Source organism: Cynoglossus semilaevis, chromosome Z (genome assembly GCF_000523025.1).
Source record: "Cynoglossus semilaevis isolate Cse_v1.0 chromosome Z, Cse_v1.0, whole genome shotgun sequence".
In the NCBI taxonomy this organism is placed as follows: domain Eukaryota; kingdom Metazoa; phylum Chordata; class Actinopteri; order Pleuronectiformes; family Cynoglossidae; genus Cynoglossus; species Cynoglossus semilaevis.
Window position 1 is genome coordinate 10,949,316 of NC_024328.1, and position 11,149 is coordinate 10,960,464.

Sequence of the window (11,149 nt, forward strand, 5' to 3'; positions counted from 1 at the left end):
CCTTGTTTTTAAACCCCCCCCCCCCAAAAAAAAAAAAACATGCTGTCGAAAATTGATGTCTGGGAGTGTTTTTCTAGCGATGACAATTTTTTTCCTAATTACATTCCACAATATAAATATCTTTTAATGAAGATAGTCGAAAAGTTTTCAAATGAATAATAATACCTGTATATGTATATAATATATACATAAATATATATATATATATATTCATATACATATATAGTATGTAAATATATATGTATACAAATATATGTATACATATATATGTATATAAATATATATTATATATATTATATATATGTACACACATATTTGTGTGTGTATGGGTAGAGTATGTAAAAAAATACATATATGTATAGATTTTCTAATGAATAGTAATAATACAATATGCATATGTATATGTGTATATAAATATATATGTATATACAGTATGTACACATATTTGTGTATGTGTATACACATATATATGTACCAAACACACTTGTAATGAAACATATTTTTCAGTCCATACGTATAACCTTATATTTTTTAATGCATATATTTATATATGTACCGTATGTACACATATTGTAATGGATATGTTTGTATACATATACTGTATATTAACTATACAATAAATATATGTACGTATGTATATGTATTATAAATATATATCAACATATATATAAATATCAACATATTTGTCAATATTTATTAACATATATATATATATATGTATAGCCCTGGAGACCCCTGATGGGGCTCGTAATGTCGTTAGATGTACGTAAAGCCTCCTCTCCGAAACTGGCTCGTCTCGATGACAGTGTATTGTGCGTGTGAGGAACATTTTTCCGGGACATTTCTGCTTTGCATCTTTATCATCAGCTTTAAGGAGCCTCATTGTGCCTCAGGAATAATCTGTTTTGAAGGCGTTGTGCACTGACCTCACTTAAGCCCAACAGCTCTACCCCAGAATAGCAACCTGTATCATTACCTGGATGGACCTAATGTGAATACTGTTTTTCCATAAATATGCATTGACAGTGGTATCCCTTGAATACACTCGAATCACCAACACACATGATGGATGAGCTCTTGTACTCAGGGCTGCAGACACGTACAGAGACACCACAGAGTGAGACGTGTGACTCACTGCAGCTCACGTATACAGTTATGTTCGCATTATATATGTGCACTGGCAGCACAACAGCCAATGCAGTTTTGTTGATATTGAAGTACGTTCTTTAAGTAATACAACAGTCTACCCAGACTACCCAGTCAACCTTTCTACCCAGGAAAACACTGACCTTGTGTCAATGTTTTCAATCACTTTATCCAAACCAACTTTTTCTCACGTTTGGCTAAATTGTGTAGGTGCAATGGGTCGAGTATTGCTTAGGTGTTATTAACCAGTCTCAAATTAATAACACGATCAGTCTCATTAAAGTTATTTTTAATTATTATGTTATCCTACTAATATAACAATGATGTATTACTTGAAGTATTACACATATGCTACAATCAATAGTATTCAATAACAATTAAATATCTGAGTTCTTGGCAAATTGGGTGGCTTCAATGAATAAAGTAACAACACAGACAAACACAGTTTACAAAAATAATCAAATTTGTTAATACAACACTGTCAAGTTAATGACGGTAATTGAACTCATAAACAATGATCACAACAACAAAACAAGGCATAAGTGTGTGTAGGTGCGTGTGTGTGCGCATGCGTACACGAGTGGTCTGTAAGAGAGATGTTGCCTCTTTGCTACCAAGTAGTGATACAAATCACTCACTGCGAACTAATCACTCTCTGCAAACTAATATTTCACTGTGAACTAATGTATCATAGCAAACTAATCATTCACTGTGAAGTAATCTTTCACTACGATCTAATTACTCTGCAAACTAATCTTTCACTCTGGACTAATCTTTCATTGCAAACGAATCATTCTCTGTGAACTAATCTTTTACTGTGAACTAATCATTCATTGCAAACGAATCTTTCGCTTTGAACTAATATTTCTCCATGAACTAATCTTTCGCTGTGAACGAATCATTCTCTGTTAACTAATCTTTCGCTGTGATGTGTCGTTCATATGACTCGTGACTACCGAGTTATATTAAATATTTGTTCATATTGAACTCACGAATCACTCACAAATCACTCACTGCGAACTAATCTTTCAATGTGAACTAATATTTTACTGTGAACTAATCTGTCATTGCAAACGAATCACTCTTTGTGAACGAATCATTCTCTGTGAACTAATCTTTCACCGTGAACTAATCTTTTGCTCTGAACTAATCACTCTGAACGGATCATTCTCTGTGAACTAATCTTTCACCGTGAACTAATCTTTTGCTCTGAACTAATCACTCTGAACGGATCATTCTCTGTGAACTAATCTTTCACCGTGAACTAATCTTTTGCTCTGAACTAATCACTCTGAACGGATCATTCTCTGTGAACTAATCTTTCGCTTCGTTCTCGCAGATTCGTTTCATTTGTCACGTGACAGGGAGCTCGGGTCTTTTGCTCTAATTCATCTTCACATTGTGGTGTGTTTTTATTTCTTAGCTTTTCACATGGTTTTAATTACTTATGGCATTTTGTGTACTTTGTAGACTTTGTCAGCGGAAGCAAACCATGTTGCCTTATTTAGTGTCGGAGAACCGCAGCCTTCTTTACAACGCCCTCAATAGGGCTAAAGCGCCACCTGCTGTAAAACGAATGAAATGATTAGTTAAAGACTCGTTCATTTTAGTGTTCGAGAGTCAAAGATTCGAATCAATAAAAAGAGTCGGTCTTCCCATCACTAGTTCACAGTGTAAGAACGAGAAGGCTGGCTGCGGTTCTCCGACACTAAATAAGGCAACATGGTTTGCTTCCGCTGACAAAGTCTACAAAGTACGCAAAATGCCATAACGTTCACAGCGAAAGATTAGTTCACAGCAAAAGTTTAGTTCACAGGGAATGATTCGTTCAAAACGAAAGATTAGTTCACAGTAGTGATGTGTCGTTCGCGAGTGATTCGTTCAAAATGAACGAATCTTTCATGTGAGTCGTGACTCCCGAGTCATATGAAAGATTCGTGACGCGTGACTACCGAGTCATATTAAATATTTATACATATTGAACTCACTGTGAACTAATCTTTCGTTTTGAACGAATCATTCCCTGTGCACTAAACTTTTGCTGTGAACTAATCTTTCGCCGTTAACTTATCTTCTGCTGTGAACTAATCTTTCGCCGTTAACTTATCTTCTGCTGTGAACTAATCTTTCGCCGTTAACTTATCTTCTGCTGTGAACTAATCTTTCGTTTTGAACGAATCATTCCCTGTGAACTAAACTTTTGCTGTGAACTAATCACTATGAACGGATCATTCTCTGTGAACTAATCTTTCGCTTCATTCCCGCAGATTCGTTTAATTTGTCACGTGAAAGCGCTCGGTTCCGTTTTGCTCTCATTCATCTTCACATTGTTGGTGTGTTTTTATTTCTTAGCTTTTCGCATGGTTTTAATTACTTATGGCATTTTGTGTACTTTGTAGACTTTGTCAGCGGAAGCAAACCATGTTGCCTTCAGTATTTAGTGTCGGAGAACCGCAGCCTTCTTTACAACGCCCACAATAGGGCTAAAGCGCCACCTGCTGTAAAACGAATGAAATGATTAGTTCAAGATTCGTTCACGACTCGTTCATTTTACTGTTCGAGAGTCAAAGATTCGAATCAATAAAAAGAGTCGGTCTTCCCATCACTAGACTGAAGATTTACATGTTTGTTATTTCACGTACGCGACTGCACAGTGGAAGATGAAGAACAGGTAGAAGGAACGGCAACAGGAAACACGTGAGGCGTGAATGTGCTGACGCAGGTGTGAAAGGGTGTTGTGTACGCGCACCAAGATGCGCTCAGGTACAATGAAACAGTGCTTGTGATGTTATCAAAGTATATGGGGGAAGGGAGGCGTACCGCGTGGTCTACTCCAGACAAAGGACTTTGTCGGAGTTTTCCTGATCCCAATACTGATAACGTTACAAGTTAACACTGAAATACTGACGGTGTACAAGAGTGTAAGACCGAGTCAGGAGGTTAGAAAAGAAGTGCATGCAACAGCCTAGCTATAAAAGCAGCACAGATTTCAGACAACAAAATTCAACATGCGTACTTAAACTGTCCCTAAGTTTATATAGCACTTAACAATACGACAGATTAACTAACGTGCCCAAATGCCAGCCTTACTGAACGTCTGCTCGTATTTAGAGGATAGTGGAAAGTCCGCACTTCTTGGGTCTTCTTGATTCCGAAAGTCCGCTTCGGGAGGAAAAGTCTCTGATTGTCTGATGTGCCGGTTCACACGATTACTCTTAGAAGGAATCCTGTCGCTTCTAAACTTTCCAATAACTGCATTGGTCGCAGCACTACGTTACTTGTGTAACTTAATTACCGGTTAACTCAGTTAAGAAAAACACGCTACTAGTGCATATATCACCATGGGCAGTGGTGTCTACAAAAGCGCGTTGGTTCTTATTCTTCTGAGAAAAGCAGGTTTCTCTTTTCATGAGGGGTCCCACAGAGAGAAAGTCCTGAACAGAGAGACTGAAAATGGGGCTGACCCCCCAATTTAAAGGTTGCGGAGGTCACTGATCGTGACATATGTGGATTTACCGGAAGCAGTGGAATTTTGATGAGTTAGAGTGCTTAAAAGGACTGTGGTAGTACCTACAATAGTGTTTCATACTTTGGTGGGAAATGGACTCTTTAATTTTTTTTCTTTTATAGATTCCAGGGTAACCTAAAGATTACAAACAGTGCAAATTAGTAAAATAAATCCAAGAAGCAAGTAAGAAGTAAGAAAGTAAGAAAAGCAAATGTCAACCATTTAAAATAAACTCAATACATAATAATCTGCTTGGACTAGGTATATAATAAATGGCATAATTGTTTGTTTTATTTACCACAAAGTTAAATTGAAAAATATGAATTTTGTCACTTAAAAGCACCTGAATCTACACTGTTGAATTGCCTCTTTTTATTTACTTTTACTCTTTTATGTATTGTCATAGTTAGCTCATTATATATTTTCCACAAAAGGAAATTGTTTAAATAAGTCAGTTTTAACACAAAAACAAAACACTTCAAAAAGCAACAGTGTGTACAGCCTGCACCGTTAGGGGTCTGCATACCCCCAGTTTGAAAAAGGAGCCTTTAGGACTGTTTCCGACTACTCTCAGTTTTTTCTTGTTTCCTGGTCTACGTTGGATTGTTTTGTTATATTGAGTTCCTCAAAAAAGAAGATAACAGACAAAAAAAAGTATGTAAAAAAATCTGAATGATCTGTGTAAAAATGATACAAAGGATTGCAAATTCATAGTTAATTTTTAACATATGTCTGTGCATCCACATTCAGACCCCCGACCTACAGATTAGACAGACTTGTTTGTTTAATAAATTATTTATCTCAGACTCTTATGATTAATGGTCTCTGTGATAACAAACTGTGATAATCAGAGTTATCACAATGTTAGCATTTGTTATCAAGGAAATCAGAGAAGTGAACACTTCTCTGACCACATCTGTCAACTAGCCACCACCAAACAGCCCCACAGGAATAAACAGCCGTTAAGTGATCTTAGCTGCAGTATTAGATGGAAAATGAAATGTTGTGTTTATTTCTCCCTGGATGGATTATTCAGGCTACCTAGAGAATCCTATGACTTTGCATTTTCCTGCAGACTGCAGGGAAATAAAAACGTACCCAACAAACGATTTAACTCCAGTAAAATATTTGAAGCAGTAAGAGCTCCTTCTGTTTGTCCGTCTCCTCTCAGGGGAAGTTGGTGAAGTATTTCAGCCGCCAGCTGTTCTGCAAGTGCAAAGTGGCCTTAGAGGAGCGCAGCGCTGAGCTGGAGGACTTCCCTCGCCTTGGCCACTGGTTCCGAATTGTCAACTTGAGGAAAGAGGTCACAGAGGTAAGATTTTGTTGTTGGAAATATTCATGTTTGGACTGTCAAATAACAGACATTTAAATCTGGTCACGATTAATCATGATTTAACCGCAATTCATCGTGATTTAATTGCAATTACCGTATTTTTAGGACTATAAGTCACACTTTTTTTCATCTGTTGGCCAGGTATGTGATTACTCATCATCATGTTTGTTATTTTCACACTGACAGGCACTAGAGGGCACTCTAGGCTTGTGTACCAGTATCTGCGACTCCTGTACCACTGAAAATGTACATGTTATGGACAAACTGTGACTAGCACAGAAGTCCAATAACAAAACAACACTCGGATTTAGATCGCGGAGGCCGTTCTTCCCGATCACGGCCCTCCAGGTGTCACTTTTTCTGCCCATGTGGGCCTTGAAGTCCCCCAACAGGACGATGGTTTCCCCGGGAGAAGCACTGTCCCGTACTCCTCCCAGTGCCTGCAAGAAGGCCAGGTATTCTACACTGTTATTCGGCCCGTAGGCTGAAACAACAGTGAGGCACCTGTCCCTGACCTGAAGGCCTGGCTCCAGGGTGGGGCCACGGTGACATCAATCCGGGCGACGTGAACTTCTTTGGTGTTGTGGTTTTCTTCTGCTACTCCTGTACCACTGAAGATTTACATGTGTCTTATTTTCACACTGATAGCCACTAGAGGGCACTCTAGGTTTGTGTACCAGTATCGGCTACTCTTGTACCACTGAAAATTTACGTTTGTTATTTTCACACTGATACCAGCTAGAGGGCACTCTAGGCTTTTGTATCAGTATCTAGTACTCTTATACCACTGAAAATATACATGTTCGTTATTTTCACACTTACAGCCGATACAGGGCAATCTAGGTTTGTGTACCAGTATTGGCTACTCTTTCACCACTGAAAACTTACGTTCGTTATTTTCACACTGACAACCACTAGAGGGCACTCTGGGCTTTTGTATCAGTATCTAGTACTCTTGTACCACTGAAAATTTCTATGTTCGTTATTTTCACACTGATAGCCGCTAGAGGGCACTGGTGGGACTTATACTCTAGAGTACCACCATGATGACCAACATTAGAATATAGCAGCATAGGCCTTCACTATCAGCTTCCACCACACAGGAGAGATGCTTATAAATATTTATAAAGATATTTTTATAAAGATGTTTAAATGTTGTATTGATTGTACATGGTGTGTTTCAGATTTATTCAATTAAAAATGTAAATGTGAAAATATGATTTTTCCCTGCGTACCACTAGAGAGCTCTCGTGTACCACTGGTAAATCGCAATTTAATTGCGATTAATAATGATTGTAATAAATTACAATTAATTGTTCTTAATCAACACTTTCGTAAAATGACAAAAAAAACTGTATATTCCTGGGATAGAAAGACAAATATCAACAGATCGATGTCTGTGTTTCACACGTTTGTATTTGAAACTAATCCAAATGATGGAATTAATGATTATATGGAAGAATGACAAGAAAAATAGAAAGAGAATATTTGTTGTACTGCTTAAACCTGTCCATCAATACGGATTACATGATAGAAGTAATATGTACAACTGGTTAAACTGGAGTGGTTAAGCTAGTTAAAGCCGATACTTCATAACTTCACAACTTGTCGGCCATGACTGACATTTACAGTAATTGGTCAATTTGTCGGATTAATAGTGCTATGATTTAAATCTCTGCTGTATGTGTTCTGCAGGAGATGAATCCAGGTGAGGTGACCCTGGAGGGTCTGCTCGACATGAATGAGGAGCAGGTGTGTGAGCTGCTGCAGAAGTTTGGTGCCAACGAGGAGGAGTGTGCTCGACTCAACGCCTCACTGTCCTGCCTGAAAAAGGCCCACCAGCTCGGTGAGACCCACGTCATTTTTTTAAACCTTCCAGATAAAGTAATTTCAGGTTAAAGTGAAAGTGAAAGTGAACTGAAAATGTGTCTTACAATAAGATAGTCAATTTATAAAAAGAAAACAACCAGCTAATCAGGAAAAGCCATAGTCCAGTAAGACACCCCATTCCACCCCATCCCTTACCTCAGGCCCTTCCCTTACCCTCAAGTTAGGTATAAGGATGACCCCCAATAATTCCCCTGCCACAGCCCTAATCCTCACCTCATGATCATACCAAGGAAATCATCCTTGAGGTACGTTGGCACCACTAGTGACACTCAGGCACTAGTGGGGCCCAGGGAGGTGTTCAGATGAGCACGCCAGCACAAAGGCACTGGTGGAGGTGCATCAGGCAGCAATGCCCAGCAGGCTGATCACCAGCCTGTATTTTCATATCATGGGGACACAGCACACCAACAGCACACCAACCCATCACCTTAGTGAACGATTATTTCATACAACATGTTTGTTTTAAATATTTATTTAAATGCAGCAGAATTTAAATGTCAAAAATAACTAAAAAGTCATTATACTAATAAAGTTATATTAGTTCTTTACATTATGCCCCTATATTATCACTTTTTATGATATAAAATTGTCTTAAAAACATATAGTTTTGCACATTTACTCCTTTATCTTTTTAGTACAATAAGATATTGACTAGAGTGACATAAAAATAAATGAACAGTTCAGTCTACGGCGTGTCCAGAGGGTCTTACTTTCCAAAAGAAACGTAAACGGCTGCATGCTGATGTTCCCGTGGTTAACATTTAACCTCAGGTTGGTCCTCCTACTCATTCATGTGGGGGCCATCAGCTAAATCGTTGGGTTGGGTCAGGGTGGTCGTCTGGTTAAAAACAAACAACCAAAAAAAAAAAAACCCCAAAAAACACGTTATTGGGTTCCTTTATTACCCAGCAGAGGGTGCAATCGGGCTTCCTCTGCATTTCATATCATTGAAACTCGGTTGTTTTTCACCGTCGTAAAACTACAGAGACGTAAAACTCTCTTATACAGACATTTTTGCATAAAATATAGAATAAAAAATATAGTATTTTATTAATTCCTCTACTGCTGTTTCGATTTTGGATTATTAAACATATAATGCAAGAATACACAGGTAAACAGACTAGTTAAGATATTTGTGAAGTCTTTATTTGAAAAAACAAAAAAAACAAAAATCGAGCAGTTTGTACTAAATGACCTCGGTTTAATTTTCATCAAATTAAAAACACGTGGATGTATATTACGCAAATAACGCAATGTATATTTGTTTATTAAAACATATATTTGAAAATATATCTACTAGAAATACTTTTATAATAGAGAACAGGACACCAGTGTTGTAACGTTGTAACAATAAAACAAGGCAAACAGAGCCCCCTTAAGGCCCCTAGGAGGTATAACAAGAATGTCCTACTGTTGTGACGTATGTTTGTAGTGCTTTTCCCCCCCAAAGACAAATGAAAATTTCACTTCCTCGCTTCCTCCAGGTGGCGCGTTGGACCGCAATTTTATAGTTCACGGTGTCGTTCAGTGTTTTTGCAATAGCAGTAAGAAACCAGAAGGGGGCAGAAGAGCCTCACCGAAGCCGTCACAGTGATGTGGCTCTGCTGCATTATGATCAGGTAGACTTCGTCTCCAGGTTTGTGCCTTTGACGAAGTGATTTAGATCCAGAAACTTTTTTTTATTCTTTTTTCATTTTAATGACAGATATTTCACACGGCGTCAACAAAACATTTCTGTTTTGACAAACAGCCCGAGAAGCCAGTGGTTTTGTGAGAGTGTGTGGGAAGCCAGCTGTATCGGTGACAGCTCATCTCCCTGCGCTCAAGTCGGCCCACTGCTCATTTGTCAGTCTGTCGGAGGTGCCCACCTGACTGCTGCTCTGTTCAACTCCCCTGGTTATTTCTCTGTCCACAAGTGACAGCCACTAAAATGTCTCGAAGGTCGCCAGAGATTTCTCCTCAGGCTAAGGCTAAAAAATAAAAAAATAAATGTCCTAGTTGATCGAGTCCAGTCCAGTTGGGTTTACAGGTGCCCAGAACTGTCTGAAGACCATGTCATCACAGCCGTCAGTTGAGCGATGTTAAACCATTTAGGCCAGGGGTGTCAAACATACGGCCCGGGGGCCAAAACCGGCCCGCTAGGCAGTTCAATCTGGCCCGCTTGATGAATTTTGAAAATAAAAAAAATACTTCATGTTTAGATCATAATTTTTTTTGTAAAATTATATTTTGTTACAAATGAATTAAGATTAATAAATAACCAGTATACTTCTTTTTATGAAAACACAGAGGAAAAACATTGTTAATTATAGTTAATTATGTTACGTTTGTACTGGTGCGGCCCACCTGGCATCTAATCACGTTGTATGCGGCCCGTGAAACAGAATAAGTTTGACACCTCTGATTTAGGCAGTGGTGTTCAACAGGGGGTCTGTGTCCCCTAGCGGGGTCTAGAGGAAACAGGTGCATTTTTTGTTTAATAAAACATATTTGTATTCACATATTTTGTACCTTACACTTATTGTTTTCTTACAAATGTCAATGTTATGAACCGAAATATTAACCATCAGTTTGAGGGTCTTAAAAGTAAAAAAACAAACAAAACACAACAGTGTTCACTGGTCAGTACAAAAAAACGTATAATTTTTTAAATCCAATTTTACAGTACAATTCCCTTTTTTGCTTTCTTAAATAACCAACTAAAACATAAAAAAAAATCATGGTAAAAATTTAATTTTCAGTGACATCTAGTGGCAGATAGACGGGTGTGTGGCCCAGAAATGGCCCCTGGCCCAGGAGTTTGAGTTAATACTTAAGCAAAAAACAAAACAAAACCTAAACCAAAAAAAAACCCAACCAACCAAACAAACAAAAAAACAACCAAAGAATATAAATGCCAAAACCAGCTAACCAATAGGAATCCTTCTTCACTCCATCATCATCATCATCATCAAGTGTAGAGTGGGTGCAGGTTTGTTGCCCCTGTATTGAACCCAAAGTGAAAGTAATTTTATTTTTAACAGTGAAATCATCTTTGACAGTGACCTTCGCTTAAAAAAAAAAACCCCAAACTGAGTATTTCTCAGTCTTATCTCACTTCCTTCACTAATTAGTTTGCTCTGTTGTCATGGTAAAGGCTCCTGTGTCATCACTTCACCCAAGTCTCCATGAAGTGACATCACCAGCAACTTTTTGATGAACTTTTTTTGATGAATTTTGATGAATCAGAGATGCCCTGCACCGGTCCCCAAACCAGGTGTTGGGCATCTCTG

General features: G+C 38.2%; 1 protein-coding gene across 2 annotated transcripts in view; it reads left to right on the plus strand.

Annotated features, from left to right (window-relative positions):
- Positions 1-11,149, plus strand: part of ksr2 (kinase suppressor of ras 2) — a 93,266-nt gene that overhangs the window by 10,553 nt on the left and 71,564 nt on the right. For both annotated transcript variants that reach the window (XM_017043212.2, XM_008336254.3), the window contains exons 2-3: positions 5,826-5,966; positions 7,683-7,833. In XM_017043212.2, coding sequence (XP_016898701.1) covers positions 5,826-5,966; positions 7,683-7,833 — 292 coding nt within the window. The remainder of the gene's footprint in view (positions 1-5,825; positions 5,967-7,682; positions 7,834-11,149) is intronic.